General features: G+C 40.0%; 1 protein-coding gene across 1 annotated transcript in view; it reads left to right on the top strand.

Moving 5' to 3' along the window:
- The window catches only part of MED12L (mediator complex subunit 12L), a 133,455-nt gene that overhangs the window by 89,762 nt on the left and 27,717 nt on the right, over positions 1 to 15,976 (top strand). The window contains exons 16-29 of the mRNA XM_035335224.1: positions 568 to 715; positions 1,284 to 1,402; positions 2,552 to 2,695; positions 3,285 to 3,448; positions 3,939 to 4,070; positions 5,177 to 5,404; positions 7,398 to 7,539; positions 8,386 to 8,506; positions 9,242 to 9,343; positions 11,264 to 11,377; positions 13,427 to 13,626; positions 14,195 to 14,383; positions 15,336 to 15,410; positions 15,533 to 15,723. Of these exons, the coding sequence (XP_035191115.1) occupies positions 568 to 715; positions 1,284 to 1,402; positions 2,552 to 2,695; positions 3,285 to 3,448; positions 3,939 to 4,070; positions 5,177 to 5,404; positions 7,398 to 7,539; positions 8,386 to 8,506; positions 9,242 to 9,343; positions 11,264 to 11,377; positions 13,427 to 13,626; positions 14,195 to 14,383; positions 15,336 to 15,410; positions 15,533 to 15,723 (2,069 nt within the window). The remainder of the gene's footprint in view (positions 1 to 567; positions 716 to 1,283; positions 1,403 to 2,551; positions 2,696 to 3,284; positions 3,449 to 3,938; positions 4,071 to 5,176; positions 5,405 to 7,397; positions 7,540 to 8,385; positions 8,507 to 9,241; positions 9,344 to 11,263; positions 11,378 to 13,426; positions 13,627 to 14,194; positions 14,384 to 15,335; positions 15,411 to 15,532; positions 15,724 to 15,976) is intronic.

Below are 15,976 nucleotides of genomic sequence, written 5' to 3'. Positions count from 1 at the left end.
CATTGGAGAAGGTAATTATATTACTGCATGAAATATGTACACCTTATATGACTTGCAAATCAGTTCTCCATTTTTTAAGTTATGGTGCATCAACATTATAGAATATATTTTAGTAGAAGACTAAATATAACCATTTAGAATTTAAGTAAACTACATATATGACTATTTCTTTTGGGTGTACAGAACACAGTTTTGTTGGGCTATATCTTCTTTTTAATGGATTTGTACATAGCAAGAGAAGTGATGCAGTTTCTAGACATCTTGTATTTTATTTACTGACTTACTACTGAATATCGATCCATGGGGCAGCTAAGGGTGATTATCCTTGTGCATCTTCTGACTCTGTCTTCGTAGATACCTGTAGAATTCATAATACCAAGTTACATGTTTTCCCTCTGTATTTTAACCCTTTTCGGTGATTTCCTCCACATGAATAATCACACGAGGTGCTTTTTGTGATGAAGAGTTTGTTATTGTTTATTGCAGTCCGGGCTATCGGGTTTCTGCAAGTGATAACAGAAAAAAAAAAATAAAGAAAAGAGGCTTCACTCCTTCTGGTCTTTTCAGGATGAATCTTCAAGTCATGAATGTAACCAGCGCATGATTCTTCTTTATGGTGTTGGTAAGGAGCGTGACGAAGCAAGACATCAATTGAAGAAGATTACCAAAGACATCCTGAAAATTCTGAATAAGAAGAGCACTACTGAAACAGGTGGTAAATGCTTAACAGTGCTGTATGGTAGCCTGTAGAGAAGATCATAGGAACTGAGGTGCTCAGCAAGTTTGAAGCTGTGCATGTTGACCATGTAACTTGGCTTTCCTCCCCTTGACAGTGACTGGGTGAGGTACTGCCTTCCCACAGCACGGAGCGCACCTGCGGTGCCGCGGCACCGGGACAGGAGAAGGCCACTGTGCTTAGAAATCCCTGTTCAGCGTGATAGCAATTTGGCTGTCAACATTGCCGTTAGGTTAAAGCCTCAAATATGAGATATCGGCCAGCCCTGACATACGTACTCCTTACCTTCCTAGTAAAACAATGTGACTGTTTGTCAGTTATTATTGAATGGCGCCTTCTTGCACTGGAATAACCTTGAAGTAGCTTTTACGTTGTTACCTGCTATGCTCTGTATTTTCCCCAACGGAAAACTGAGAGAAGAAGGGTTTTATGTAGTCATGAGTGAAGCTTTAACTTCTTTTAATTGTGTTATAAAGCAGTAATATTGCAGAGCCAGCATGGCTCCATGAAATATAAAATGACCAAAATAATATTTTTATCTGTTAAGTTGGGGATGAAGGGCAAAAAGCCAGGAAGAACAAACAAGAAGCATTTCCAACCCTTGAGACGGTGTTCACAAAACTACAGCAACTGTCATATTTTGATCAGCATCAGGTGACATCTCAGGTACTTCCCATGTATAAAATTGTAGCCTTTTATATTCTGCCATAGAGAGATCAAATGGGAAGCGAATCTAAGTTTTTAGAAATGTTTTGTATGTACCAAGAATTTTGAGTGCACCGCTTCTTTGAAGGCAACAGAAAAAAATGCTGCATTGGTATTTTAAAATATCTGCTTCAGTAGGTATTTGGTGGTTTGTTTTGGTTTGTTTGGACTTTTTTTATTAATTTTAAAAAGCTTTGAGGGCTGTTATAGGTGTCATGATTTTTTAACTAAAAATTTGAAATCAGTTTTACATTTCAGTTAATGTCATTGTTTAGGGTAAATTAGATACCTATCAGTCGATCTCTTGTGTATGTAAATGTTTGTTACTGCATCTGTGTGCATGAGGGATGGTGAGCTTTTTTCTGTGTGTTTGTGCAACAAACTGACTGTCTCTTTGAAAAACAGATGGATAGTACAGTTTGTTCTTTTCTTGGTATTTAAATTTATAGTTAACATTTACCATTAAAAAACTGTGTTAGTGGCTGACTTGAGAACATAACTTATTTTAAATGACAAGCCTGTTTTTCCTGTTTTATATCAGGACTTGTGTGCAAATGTATCTGCATAGGTTTTCATTACCTCTAGTTACTGTTTTAAAGTATTTTTCAATAACCTCAGGCTAGCCTAAGAAACAAAGTAAAAGAGGTTCATGTTTGATACTTAATTTATAACACATCACTAGAACTGGTGTTTTGAATGAATTCATTGCATGTTTCGTTTTCGGGACATCGTTTGAGTAATTATTTCAATAAAAAAGCACAGTACAGTAGGATGAAAATAGATTTTGTCTCTCCTTTAAACAAAAATTGAATTTTAAAAAGATCCCATAGAGTAAAATTAATTATTGTAGGTATTAATAGCAATTTGACATTTAGCTATAAAGCAGTAGACCAGCATTTTTCTGCTTTGTCTATGTAGCAAATAAAAGTGTTACAACTGACTTGCATGATGATAAAGATATACTCTATACTTAGCATGATTTGTTAGTGCTTTTATCTGCAAAATGCTGTAATTTGCTATTACCAATTAACAAATTCAGGATTTTTGGAGCACTAGTGTATCTGAGAAGTTCTCAGTTATCATACAACTTTTCAACATTTATTTTCACAGATCTCCAGTAATGTTCTCGAACAAATAACTAGTTTTGCCTCAGGAACATCATACCATCTTCCCTTGGCTCACCATATACAACTGATCTTCGATCTCATGGAACCAGCACTGAACATCAACGGACTGATAGACTTTGCAATACAGGTAAGAAGAGTTAATTTTATTAATAGGTACATCAGGACAAAGCTGTGATACATTTTAAAGTAAAATCAGAAAAAAAAAAAAAAACAAAAACAACAACAAAAAAAGAAAACAAACCACAAACCAATTATATTCTCCTGATCTCCTATCATGAGACTTTCTCTGTTTCAGTTTCCTAGCCTCTGAAAAAACTACCCAGATACTTCCGTTTCTGTCCTACTCTCTGACCATTATGGGCAGTGAACAGATCTACTTTATTAATATATATATATATATATATATAATTAAAAAATTGATTATTTTAGCATAAGGTATTTTAGTATGGGCTTCACTGTTTCAGATGCAAGCATCTTGTTACACAGTAAAGCATGCAGGTGCCAGAAATGTTGTGTTTTGCTGAAAATAGTTCTGAGGGACGTGTTTTGTACTTTAACAGTTGATTTTGCTGCCTCTTTCCCTTGTTCTTTAGCAGAAAAGATTTTGTTTTGGCTTGCCATGTAGTATTTCCTTAATTTTTTTTTTTTGACATCTATTTTACATGTTTAAGTTGGAAGTTATTTTCAGCTGGTTGTTTTTGTGTATGTGTTTTTAGCTGCTGAACGAGCTGAGTGTTGTGGAGGCAGAGCTGCTGCTGAAGTCGTCCAGCCTGGCAGGAAGCTACACAACAGGACTGTGTGTTTGCATTGTTGCTGTTCTGCGGCGTTATCATGCCTGCCTCATTCTCAACTCGGAGCAAACCGCACAAGTATTTGAAGGGTATGTGCCAGCTACAATTTCCAAAAATTATTTCTGCTGTTCTCTTTTAAACATAAATGTGTTTAGGTTCAGGTAGTGAGACCAAGCAGTGCATGGCACTGGAAGCTGCTGCAGCAGCACTGGAAGGCTGCAAGCAAGCTCAGGTCTGTGCTTGCTGTAGTGTTGAGCAGATGGCTCAACTCTGCAGCCTGCTCCTGCTGGTAGGACCTGCACCCTTGGTAGCCTAGGAACAGGTCGGAGTTGCGTATCTCAGTTTGCTACCCATTCACCTGATTCTTCTCTGGGCTCCCCTCTCTGGAGGGAGTTCTGTCCTCTCTGGAGCCCATGTAAACTAACAGGTGACACCAAACTTCAGATGACCCCATCAGTTTGTAGATGCAACACTTGTAATTGTGTTGCCCAGGTAATGGGGTTTATTCAATATGTAACAGGATATGATGCGTTTCTAAGGTGTGTTGGAATGACCTCAGAGTGGTTTTTATCTTTGCAGGTTGTGTGGAGTGGTCAAGCATGTTGTTAATCCCTCAGAATGTTCCTCCCCAGAAAGGTGTATTTTAGCTTACCTCTATGACCTGTATGTATCCTGTAGTCACCTGAGAAGCAAGTTTGGAGACCTCTTCAGGTGGGTGGTAACGCGATTTTTCTTACTATTGACTAACCTGTAGGCTGATGCAGACTCCTCTGTTTTCAGTTCAGTTTGCTTTCCATGGAAAATACACCGTTGCCTTTGCTGCTTTACCTTTACGGATGAAATCCTATTGCCTGTGCCAAGTGGCAGCACAGCACGTGGACATGAGCCTGTGAAGTCCTTGCATTTGTGCCAATACCTGCCGTGGAGGAGCTATGGCTGGGAGCCCTCCTCGCTGTGCTGTGGTTAGCAGTGCAGGGAGCACGTGTGGTGCAAGGGCAGTGGGGACCATCGGCATTGGGTCAGCTGCTGAGGCAACCGTGACACAGCTTTGGACCCTCCCCCTGCCTCCACTTTCATAGATTTTAATGGGGCTGATTTGTTTTCCATAATGCTGCAACAGATTGACCAAAATTCTTCCAACATTGGATGGCAAATAACAAAATCAATGAAGTTTTTCTGGGTGGATGCTGTTCCCAGCTATGGTACAAGATCTAACACTTGAGACCAACACTCCTTAGACTATTTTGTGTGTGAAATTTATGTTCTTCTCTAATAGTATTTTTCTATGTTTCCACCACCACCACCAAAGAAAGCAAATTAACGTATGGGTATTGCTAGCCTTTATTATTTCTTGGTCTTTTGTCATAATTTTCAATGCCAAAACATGACCTTTTTGTATCTTTTCTCTATTGACTGACCTCATCCTTCAAAAAGTTGTCAATTGTGTCACATTATTTCTAGATACGGGGGGGTAATTTAGATAAGTTTTTACGTTTTTCTGTAACTAATTCTGCTTACCACTGCTGCAGTTCATTGTGTCATAACAAATGAGGAGGGAGAGCAGTGTTACGAAGCACCATTATGGCTCACTGGAAAGGCCTGTGGTGTCCTGGGAAGTTACTGCGCAAAAGGAATGCGTGTGTGTTCCTTTATCCAGCCACTCACCATGGCAGTAGATGTCATAGAAGCTTCTTATAAAAACGAGATTGTGTACAGAATGGTAATCAAACTAGAACTTCCTGATCCCACGTGGTATGTTCAATAATATTTGTGCAAAATACTTTTTTGGGGGCAACTCTCTCTTTTTTGGTCCTCAGTAGTGCCTGTTCTAAGGTGAAGCAAACAATATACAGCAATGTTCAGCCTTCAAATTCCAATCTGCTGTGGGACCCAGAATTCATGCTAGATTTTATTGAGAATCCTTCAGCTCACAGCATTAACTACTCAATGCTGGGCAAGATCCTGAGCGATAATGCAGCCAACCGCTACAGCTTTGTCTGCAATGCACTAATGAATGTGTGTATGGGGCATCAAGATGCAGGAAGGTAAGGCAAACCCTTCTGGAATTGGAACTGTACGGATTTTTACATGGTACAGGGGAGGTTTCCTTTCACCTGTTTGCTTTGTGTCTTTGTTGCAATTGTTTTCATTCATTACTCTTTGTGATTGCTGAAAGATTATTTTGTCAGTTTCCCTTGACTTTCATTCATTAAATCAATCTGCATAGTTTAACAAAAGGGATTAACGAGTAGGAAGTACTCACTGTAGGACAAGCAGTAAGCTTTTTGTATCAGTAGGTGTGCTGCTTCAGGTAGGACGGCCCAGCACAATGCTTACCCATTAGATGCCTGTAAATGAAGGACGGTTCTGCACTACGTTGCTTCCTTCTTCTGATGCAATTGATGTTTAAATCATTAAATGTTGTGGGTCATAAAAAAAAATCATAAAAAATTGTGGGCAGTATGTAACATTTCAAAAAAATCTTATTTAAAAAGTATTAACTTTTATTAAATAGAAGCTACTAGGGTTATAACAACTGTCAGTTATATCTTAAGAGTAGTTTAGACCTCATGGTGCATGGTTCCATCAGCTCTCCAACGATTCAAGTTTAGGACGAGATCAGCACTTAGCAGGTTTTCCTGCTTTGTCTTGCTGTGGCTGTCTTCTGACACCAGCAGGTGCTGACTTCTGTCACCATGCAGTGCAGCTTCAGTCTGATCCTGTGTGTCGCTTCTTGGATCTTACGGCTGTTAGATGATCTCAAGGTACTGACAAGAAGTACACTGAAGAGCCTGTGCAGTAAAATTACTAACATCATGGTTGAGGTTTACACTGGTGGTATGTTTTCTTTCATAGTTCATACATTCTTTCCTCAATTGCTTCCTCCTTCCTCTGTATATAGACCATCTTCTTGTGCAAAGGCGGCATTACGGTGTTGAAACTTTTTGCCCTAGTTTCTTGTTCTGCAGTCCCTGATGCAGGTTGAAGTGGGCACCAATTTTGGATCTAGCATTTATCCCTGCCTCCAGCACTTTTATTCCTCTTAAACAATGAAAATCACCAGAATTTGCTGTTCTGTTCTAATTATGTTCCAATTTTTAGTAAGAAATTCTTAGCCTTGATAGTTAGGCCTAGGTGCAGCAGTAGCTGACCATCTTTGTTAAGGTTACTGGCGGATCACAAAACTGGAGGAAATGGGGATTATGATTATTATTTTTTTTTATTTTCCTGATTGGCTTCTGCCCAGAGCATGTGCTGTTCCTGTACCCTTCTCCCTGTCCCCAGTCTGAAGCCATCTAGGAAATGCGGGGCATCGTTGGAGAGCAGAGCAGCCAGGAAGCAGCGATTCTGTAGACCAGGAACATCCAAATGTGGCTGAACGAGTTTCGCTGTGGCATAGGGAAAAAATAACTTGCACTGGGATGAGTCAGCTCTGCTCTGTTTTTTGAAATGTTACCCAGCTCTGAGTCACACACTGAATCAGACATTGCACAGTATGCAGTCGGTCAAATGAAATCCATTCATGCCATCTGATTTTGTGTCTCTCTCCTTCCTAAGCAGCAGCACTGGCCATCACGGTGCTGGGGCCATGCACCACGCACACCGCTGCCCCGTGGCACGTGAGCGAGGGCAGAGCTGCTGTCTGCAGGGCAGCGCTGAGGACCCTTACAGGGAGGGAGGGCATCCATCTGCACGGGGGGCTTTGGCTCTCTGTCCCTCTTTGTGGGCAGCTAGCACAGGCAGGGGAGCAAGTACCAGGGCAAGGTGTACAGAGTGGAGCTTACAGAAAATAGAGGCCCCATGCTGCTGTGTGTGAATGCAAGCTGTGGGTACAGGTTGCACGTTGTTCGTAGGTGCGGCAGTTGTGCACAGCCACACCGCACTGGGTTACGTGTGCCAGGAGCTTAATCACCTTTGGACATTACCCTCCCCTTGAGTAAGGAAACACCAGTTCTTCTGTCAAACACCGATTTCCTTTGACCTAAATATTAATTGTATTCAAAATATCTTGCTTCTGTATTTGTTTTTCTCTTGTAGGATTAATGACATAGCAAACCTTTGTGCGGAGCTGACGGCATGCTGCACGGTGCTCAGCTCAGAGTGGCTGGGGGTTGTAAAAGCTCTTTGCTGCTCTTCAAATCACGTGTGGGGTTTCAATGATCTGCTCTGCAGCGTCGATGTAAGTCCACGCTGTCTTCTAAAGTACCTGTTAAACTTATTTACCTCAGGTGCACTTAGAGGTATAGTAAGGTCTCCATTCAGTGCATAATGCTGGGCACAAAGTTAGTCCTATGTCCATTGGTTTTCAAGGCATTTCATTAGATTCCTGATTGATTTATATTCTTTCCTACATCTTCAGCATGAATGTAAAATTTGGGCAGTGCTTAGAGATTTCTCTTTGTCAGCATTTTTTCTTACTTTATTATGGAATGTTATGGAATATTGGAGGTACTCTAGGAAAGGAGCAGATGTCAGCATACTTTCTCTAAAGCGCTGATGGACGTGTAGAACTATATATTTTAAAGAACTATATGTTTTAAAGACCCTGTGTTTGGTGTTGGTTCTTAAATTGTAGAGTTTGTGGTACATTTTGCTGTTCTTTTCTCACCTGATATAAGTTACCATAGCCTTGTTAAGTCAGCAGGATTATGGTGACTAACGTTATTCAATATCTGATCCAATATATTGCTCTGTAGTTTAGCAACAGATTGCAGCTGCGTACATCGGGGACATATTCTTGTCCTTAAGCTAAGGAATGAGTGTTGGTGTTACCAATTTTTATAGAATGATAAAATTTTCCAAGGTTTTTATAAGATGAGTGGGTTTTATTTTGGAATTAATTTGTGCTATTTGAAATAGGTCTGTGCTATCATTAATTGCCATTTAAAGTTTGGTAATGCACTAAAATGTGGAGACATGCTTATGTGTATACATTTTACTGTTTATTCTAATAACTAATTCTTTAATAATCATGGCAGCGAGGTGTGCACTGCCATGTGGAGCATTGCAATGTTTTTCTTTCCAGGTGAGTGACCTGTCATTCCACGATTCCCTGGCCACTTTCATTGCTATACTGATTGCCCGGCAGTGCTTTTCTCTGGAGGATGTAGTTCAGCACGTTGCACTGCCTTCTCTTCTTGCAGCTGGTAAGAATGTATCAAGAGAAAAACTTGGAATGAAAAACTTAAGACATTTTAGTGAGCTTCCAATGATTGAATAAGTAGTGAAACACTACCTGTTGTACACTACAGCATGTTTGTCCCTGCAGTTCGCAAAAGGAGTGATTTCAGGTTAGATCAGAGCCCACAGTTGACAAGTGCTGTCAGAGTTGTTGACAATGTTCTGCCCTCTTCTGTTTCGCAGTATCACCAAATGTCTGCCAGATCTGCTTGGGTTGTGCTATGAAACATTTTGGAAGCTCACCCATTCTATGTATCCTCTGTAGCCCACAGCGTGCATTTCTCTCTCATTTCCTTTTGGCATTAGCTTTCTCTCTGGCACCATCTTTGCATCTACCCTGGAGTATGGTGGCTATGGTCCCCTTTGTTGGCCACATCACATTTCTTTTCATTTTCTGCCTGGATTTGTTTTTCTTATTTCTTCATTGGCTATCAAAAGCCAGTTTAGCCATGTATTCTTTTCTGCCATTAATTAGGTCTCTTGCTTAACAAAAATCATACTATTCTTTCCTGTGTTTTTTTTTTTTTTTAGTTTGTGTTGTTTTTTTTTAATGACTGAAGGCCATACATGCTGATTCCTGTTGATGAAATTATTGTATTTACATTTAAAATGGGGCTGTGAATTAGAACCTTTCCAGGCCTGCCAGCGTGACTTGTGAGGTCCTGGGTAGATGCCCAATGTCCATGTCCCATATTCCATAGCCTGCGGGGATCCAGATGCTGAGCCTGGGGCCAGGATGACCTGTCGGCTTCTCCTGCACCTCTTCAGGACACCCCAGGTCTGCCTCTTTCCACAGGAAACAGGTAAGCTGCCTGCTGCATGGTCCTTTCATTTCAGAGAGTGAATTCGGATGTTTTTGGGTGGCTTCAGATTTCATGCATGAAAATATCCATGGTGCAATTAGAAATTACAGGCTCCTTAAAATCACGGATTTTTCACTAGTTAAAAGATGATGTATACTGTTCTTATTTGTTTGAAAAATGTCCTGTGTGCCCGTGCTGCATGTGGGTCATCCTGCAGTGATACAGAAACTGATAGGGATACACATAATGCAGTTTGGTGCAGTGTGTAAACTGAAGTTATATGTGATTTTAAGTAAGGCACAGTAAAACATCTAGTCCAACAGAAGAAACATGAGGAAAACCATTCTCAAAATCCATTAATGTATCTTTCCTTTTGGATTTTTTTTTTAATAATTTTTTAAAGTTTGAATATTCTGTGGTCTGACTTGGGTGGTTTTGCCACAAACCAAAAGAGGAAGGAACAGGGCAAGGAACAAGCACCTGACAGTTAAAATGAAATAACCATTGAAATAACGTGTGTTTTGACTTTTAAGCATTTCAGCAAACTTGATGACAAGACTATTTCTATGGCAAAAATAAAGTGAAATCGATTATTTTAAACTCTTAAGTGACGTCAAGTTTTTCCGTCTAAAAGCAATAGTAGCTTCTTTTTCAAAATTCTTTATTCAGCAGAAATGAATGAACCTCACTTAACAAATTTGAACAAAGTAAAGGCTGTGAATACTGCCTGAGTAACGGAAATACATTACATGGCTCCAGGCTTCCCTAGAAATAGAAACTAATTTAAATGGAAAGGGAGAGTCATGTTAGAACTCCAGCAGGTAGTACAAATCAAACGCGATGTGACTGTGTTGCAGACTTCTGTTGTGTATGGCTCAGCTGAGCATTTCAGAAAGGTGGTAGAGTTGTCTTTCCTTTCTCCCTCCCTATCTTTCAGTCTGTGTATCTTCTCCTTGAAGTCAGAAAAATCATTCACTGATGGCTTTTGCAGTCTGCTTCTAAGCTGTAAGATTAGGCTTAACTGTGCAGCAGGCATTTATATTAATTAACTTTGCCTCATTTGTTATGAAGACTATGTAAAGGAAGTCATTTCCTACATCTGTGAAGTCAAAACCAAAATAGACTTCGGCATCTCATTGTGGCTAAATTCACTGTTTATATAGAAACAGTGAAATGACAGGCTCCTTCTTCCATTTAAGTAATTATAACTTATTTTAATATTTGATATTAATACATCACAGCAATGTGGCATGGGTTAACCCTGGTGGGCAGCTGAACCCCACTCAACTGCTCACTCAGTACACCCTAGGGGAGTAGAGAATTGGAAAGGCAGAAGTGAGAAAACTCGTGGGTTGAGATTAAGACAGTTTAATACATAAAACCAAAGCTGCACATGCAAGCAGAATATTCACTACTTCCCATTGGTAGGCAGATGTTCAGCCATTTCCAAGAAAGCAGGGCTCAACATGCGTAATGTTTTTTTCGGAAGACAAATGCCATCACTCTGAACATGCCCTCAGTGCCCTGGCTGCCCACCCCTCACCAACTTCTTGTGCGTCCTCAGTCTCCTCGCTGGCGGGGCAGTGTGACAAACAGAAAGTCCTTGACTTTGTAAGGACTGCTCAGCAGCAACAAAAACATCACTGTTATCAGCACCGTTTTAATTTCAAATCCAAAACATAACACCGTGCAAGCTACTACGAAGAAAACTGACTCTATCCCAGCCAAAACCAGAACACCATGTATCCCAGTTGATTTTAATGACTTACCTGTTGGTCGTCAGCTTCAGTTAGGAGATTCGATTCTTCATTCAGTTATCATGCTTCTATAGCTGTTTTGGATGAAAAGGATTTTGTACAAAGGAAATTTTAGATGGTAAAGCATAACCATTTTCCACAAGATTTGCTCTTCTTTCCATAGGGAAATTATTTCCTGGAATTCGTTCCTCTTGTGATCGTCACCTCTTGGCTGCTGCTCACAACAGTATAGAAGTGGGAGCTGTGTTTGCAGTCTTAAAAGCAATTTTGATGCTTGGTAAGATTATGCAGAGTCATGCGTAATGTTTTTGCTCTAGGGCTTGGGTTAAAGCTGTACAGTGCTACTTCACATATACTGGGAAAGAAAAGCGCCGGTGACAGAAGAAAAATGTAGATGCTGTCTGTGCTTCTGTAGCATGTAAGTAGTGTTTCCCCCACAGGTCAAGAGACAGCATTTTTCTCTGGTGAGTCAGCCCCAGCTGATGAACCCTTAAGCAGATGTGGCTTTTTTACATTTTGACCTCCCCTGCCACCGAGTCCCAGTACACTTCAAATTCAGGCAAGTCACGCTGAAGTATCACTTGTATCACACTCAGATCACTTTTCCCACCTTTTTCTGTGCTTTCCACAAATTGTGTCCGTCAGTCATTGAGAAACTTAAGAAGAATCACTGCTAAGCAACTCTCCATGAACAAGGAGTGTAATATTTATTCAAACAAATAACTATCTCAGAGTTTTGATTTGGCTTAAGTTCAGGTAAAGCTCTGGGGAGCTATGGTGATGTGTATTTCTGGAGCTAAGTAAATGTCCAGTTAAACAAACAAGATCTCCCAGATGTGCATATACCAAGAGAGGTACACTTCCAGCTGGAGTACTAATGGTATGTTCTCTGTTGGCCAGTGTCTCAGAACTCTCAGAAACCTCATAGTCCTTAACGACATGACTATATTGGGAAAGAAGTTAAGGAAACAGCTAGCAGGGATGGACTGATGGTGAAAGTGAGCTTAGAATACGTTTATGGCTATTATCTGTATTCTCTTGCTCTTCAGAGTGCTGAGATCTGCTATTTTTCTTCACTAATACTGTGCAGTGTGAACACTTGCTGTTTCATCCCTACACAGGGACATGGTATGAATAGGGTCTTGGTGCAGGGTGTAAGAAGGAAGATCTGGACACACAGCTGATTTGTGACTTCACTGCAACTCACATGTCAGTCAGTTTACACTGTCAGTCTCCTTATTTTAATATTTTGCTGGTAGTTGTTGTTGATTTTAGGAAGATACCCTAGCATAACATATAACCAGAGGCCATGGTGTGGAAGTGTATGTTTAAAAGAGTAAATATTTAATGTGGCACTGAAACAAATCATTTCGCCTTGTCATGCCGTGTTAGTTGATGTTCATAGTAAAATGAGAGGTTTTCTGGGGGATAACTATCATATATGGTCAAACAGGTATGATCCACAGGAGTCTGTGCTGACTTAACAATTTGGCTAACAATTAGCCTGTTTCACCTGCATGCTCCTGGAAGGCCTCGCAGGCCCTAGGGTGTTGTTATGTGCAGTAGTCTGGGCTATTTTCTCCACTTCTACACACTGTAGTTGCATCTACTTTCTTGTCCACAGTTGCAAAGCCTTAAACATCAGTTCTTTAACATAAACTGTTACAGGTCTGATTTTTTGTGTCAAGTCCTAACTGCTTTTCCTTGCTCCATTGGTCACCCCTGCTTGTTTCAGGCAGATGATGGCGCAGAGCTGAGCTGACGCCTTGCGGGGAGGATCAGCTCTCCCATGTTTCCAGGGCTCCCTCACCGTGTGCTGCCCTTTCCCATTCCCATGAAGGTCCATCCTTCTGGTGGAGAAGTTCATAGTAAGATGGACTGAGGGTACCATCAGTCGGGACTTGTCTCTTGATCTGTGGAGTGTTAATAAATCAAAGTAAGAGAGAAGACTTGGGAAAATCAGACATCTGAGAACAATGAGTAACCCAACACTTCCTTATCCGCCAAAGCAAGTCCGTGCGTTCACAGGTGCTCCCCTTTCCTGTGGAGCACAGTGGTTTAAGTTGTGTTTGATCTGTATGAAACTTTTTCTGCTTCTGAAATATCATCAAAAAGATACTGTGCAAAATGAAGCAAGCGGACAATACTTTGGCCGTAGTGATTTTCAGATCACTGAACTTACTGCTGCCTTTTTATTTTTTTTGAAAGCAAACGCTTCACTCCTGTTTTATTCCTCAGCTAGCCTGTGCCTGTGCAGATATCCCTGTCTAGAGGCACGGGGCCTTGGGTGAAGTTCACTCTGTACTTCTGTGCTTCCGCTCTGCAGGTGATGCTGAGATTGGCAGCAACAGTGTCAACTCCTTGAAGAACGAGGACTTCACTATGAGAGGCTTATTAGAAGACCTCAATGAGGATGAAATGTGGAGTTCCTCTCACACACTGAAATCCTGTGGAAAAGCTGTTTCCATAGAAACTGCTAGTTTAAGCGAGTATGCTAGATACGTGCTAAGGACTATTTGCCAGCAGGTAATTTGTAAAAACTACTCTTCTGTCTTCATTTAGAGAAACAATGGTATTTTATTTGAAAAGGATAATGTATTTTGGTATAAAATGAATGCTGAAATATTTAAATATTTGAGTTCTCCTTGGGTTTCCTGTTTTGGAGCAGAGACATTTAATAGACTGAGTAGTATGTTAGTGGGGGAAAAATGGCTTAAGTTAGTTGTTAGCATCTCCCTATGCTCCATCAGATCTGAGGTATTTTTCCTACCTGACTCTCAAGCACTTTGAGAAGACAGTAGGACCACTCCATCAGCTATCTGTTCAAAGTGCTTTTACAGTAGTCTTTGTTTTATTGCAAAGTTGCTTTCAAACTATATAAGTTCTTCAAAGCTTGGTAGAAATTAATTTTTGAAAACAGTTAACAGTCATACTTTCAGGTGGTACTGAATGACAGATGACATTTCTAATCTCAGATAAACAATATTTCCCTTTAAGTTTTGCATGTAGAAAATCACTTTTCTGCTTAGCTTAACAAAAGTTAATATTTGAACATTGAAACTATTTTCTGAATCCGTTATCTGGTTACTTACAGGAATGGGTTGGAGAACACTGTTTAAAAGAACCTGAGAGGCTGTGCACAGACAAAGATCTTATTTTGGATCCTGTTCTTTCAAACAAACAAGCACAGAAACTTCTTCAACTTATCTGCTATCCTCATGGTATTAAAGAATGCACTGAGGGGGACAACCCTCAGAGGCAGCACATCAAACGCATACTTCAGGTAATGCAGTGGAGAAAAAGAAGGTGCAAAAACCACCTGTGAGGTACTAACTTGTAACCTGTCATTCAGCAGCAGCACAAAGTGATGTTGATTTGCAGTTCCTGGTGCAATCAAGCATTAGATTCTTCTTTAAACATGATATGTGCTCAGGATCTCTAGTCTTTGCTGTAAACATCCTACAGAATTCTGGTGCCTCTACTTCTGATTTCACAGTTTTGGAGGAAACAAGTGTGCTGCAGGCTCATTGTTACTGTTTATCATTGTCAGCCATTAGGGAGCTGCTGAAAAGGGAGCTGCTTTGGGGGATGTTTAGGTGGAGATGCATACTGTCTCAGTAGGGCTCTGTGACAGCAGTGGCTTGAAAGACACTCCTGCTCTGTGGAAAAGGCTCAAATGCAATCCATGTCGTCCTAAATTGATCACTTCTTCAAATTCAGCTACTATAGGACTATTTCATTCCTCAAACTTACAAAATGGATTTTCTGTGGAATCTCAACTTTGTCGAGTCAGCAATAGCCAGACCAGGACAAAAATTGGTTGGTGTTCTGCAAAACAATCACTTTAGCTGCTGGGTTTACTTTAATCGTGTCTAGATGGCCTTGTACTAAATACAAACATGTCTATTTGGATGTCAATGCCATGGTTAAATATAATGATTAAAGAAAAAACTATTTACAATTTTTGTATTTGTATTTAACTAAACTCATATTTTGCAGAGAGCAGGAATTTTATTCAGAAAAGTTGCACAGTTATTGAGTAATGTTGGACCATTAACGTAGTTTCTTGAATGGGTCTGATATTCTGGAATGTCATTAGATAATTAAGAGTAGTGATTGTGATTATCTGCTTATAAGAAGGCTTTTGCATATAATACATTCAATTGTGAGATATTTTTTCCCCTCAGACCTTTGAAGTGTTGACACCTGTATTTATAATGTTAATTCTTTCACAGAATTTAGACCAGTGGACTCTCCGTCAGTCTTGGTTGGAGCTGCAACTAATGATCAAGCAGTGCATGAAGGAGTCTGTGAGTATTCGTTTTCAAACTTACTTTTTTGCATTAAATGTTTAGATAAGAATGTTATATTTTAACGTAGTCCATGAGCAAACATACCATGAATGTGCTAGTTTGCTTATGTTTTACTGTAGGGTTCTGGGTCTGTGGCTGAAATGAACAGCTTGTTGGATAATATTGCAAAGGCGACAATAGAGGTGTTTCAGCAATCCGCTGATCTAAACAATAACTCTTCTAACTCTGGTATAGGCCTCTTCAATCCAAACTCTGTTGGAAATGCTGACACAAGTAATACAAGACAGAATGGTAAAAAGACATTCCTAAGGTATTTTCTGTAGCACCTTTTTAATTATTTTAGCCAACGTGATGCTTAATTGTGCATAGATTGCCTAGATTTTTTGCACTTGAAGCAGGAATGTACAGAAATTAGTTACCTGAAGGTTACTTCTATTTACTTTTGTTTAACAATAAATATAGTTGCTAATCTTGAATTTTTGGAAACCAGAAATTATGGTTGTTCAGTCCACACTAGTTACTCCAGACATGTTGTGCCAACTGCTTTATTAAAGCAGTTCAGT

Source organism: Oxyura jamaicensis, chromosome 9, assembly GCF_011077185.1.
Source record: "Oxyura jamaicensis isolate SHBP4307 breed ruddy duck chromosome 9, BPBGC_Ojam_1.0, whole genome shotgun sequence".
In the NCBI taxonomy this organism is placed as follows: Eukaryota; Metazoa; Chordata; class Aves; order Anseriformes; family Anatidae; genus Oxyura; species Oxyura jamaicensis.
This window is presented reverse-complemented; position numbering and strand designations above follow the sequence as displayed.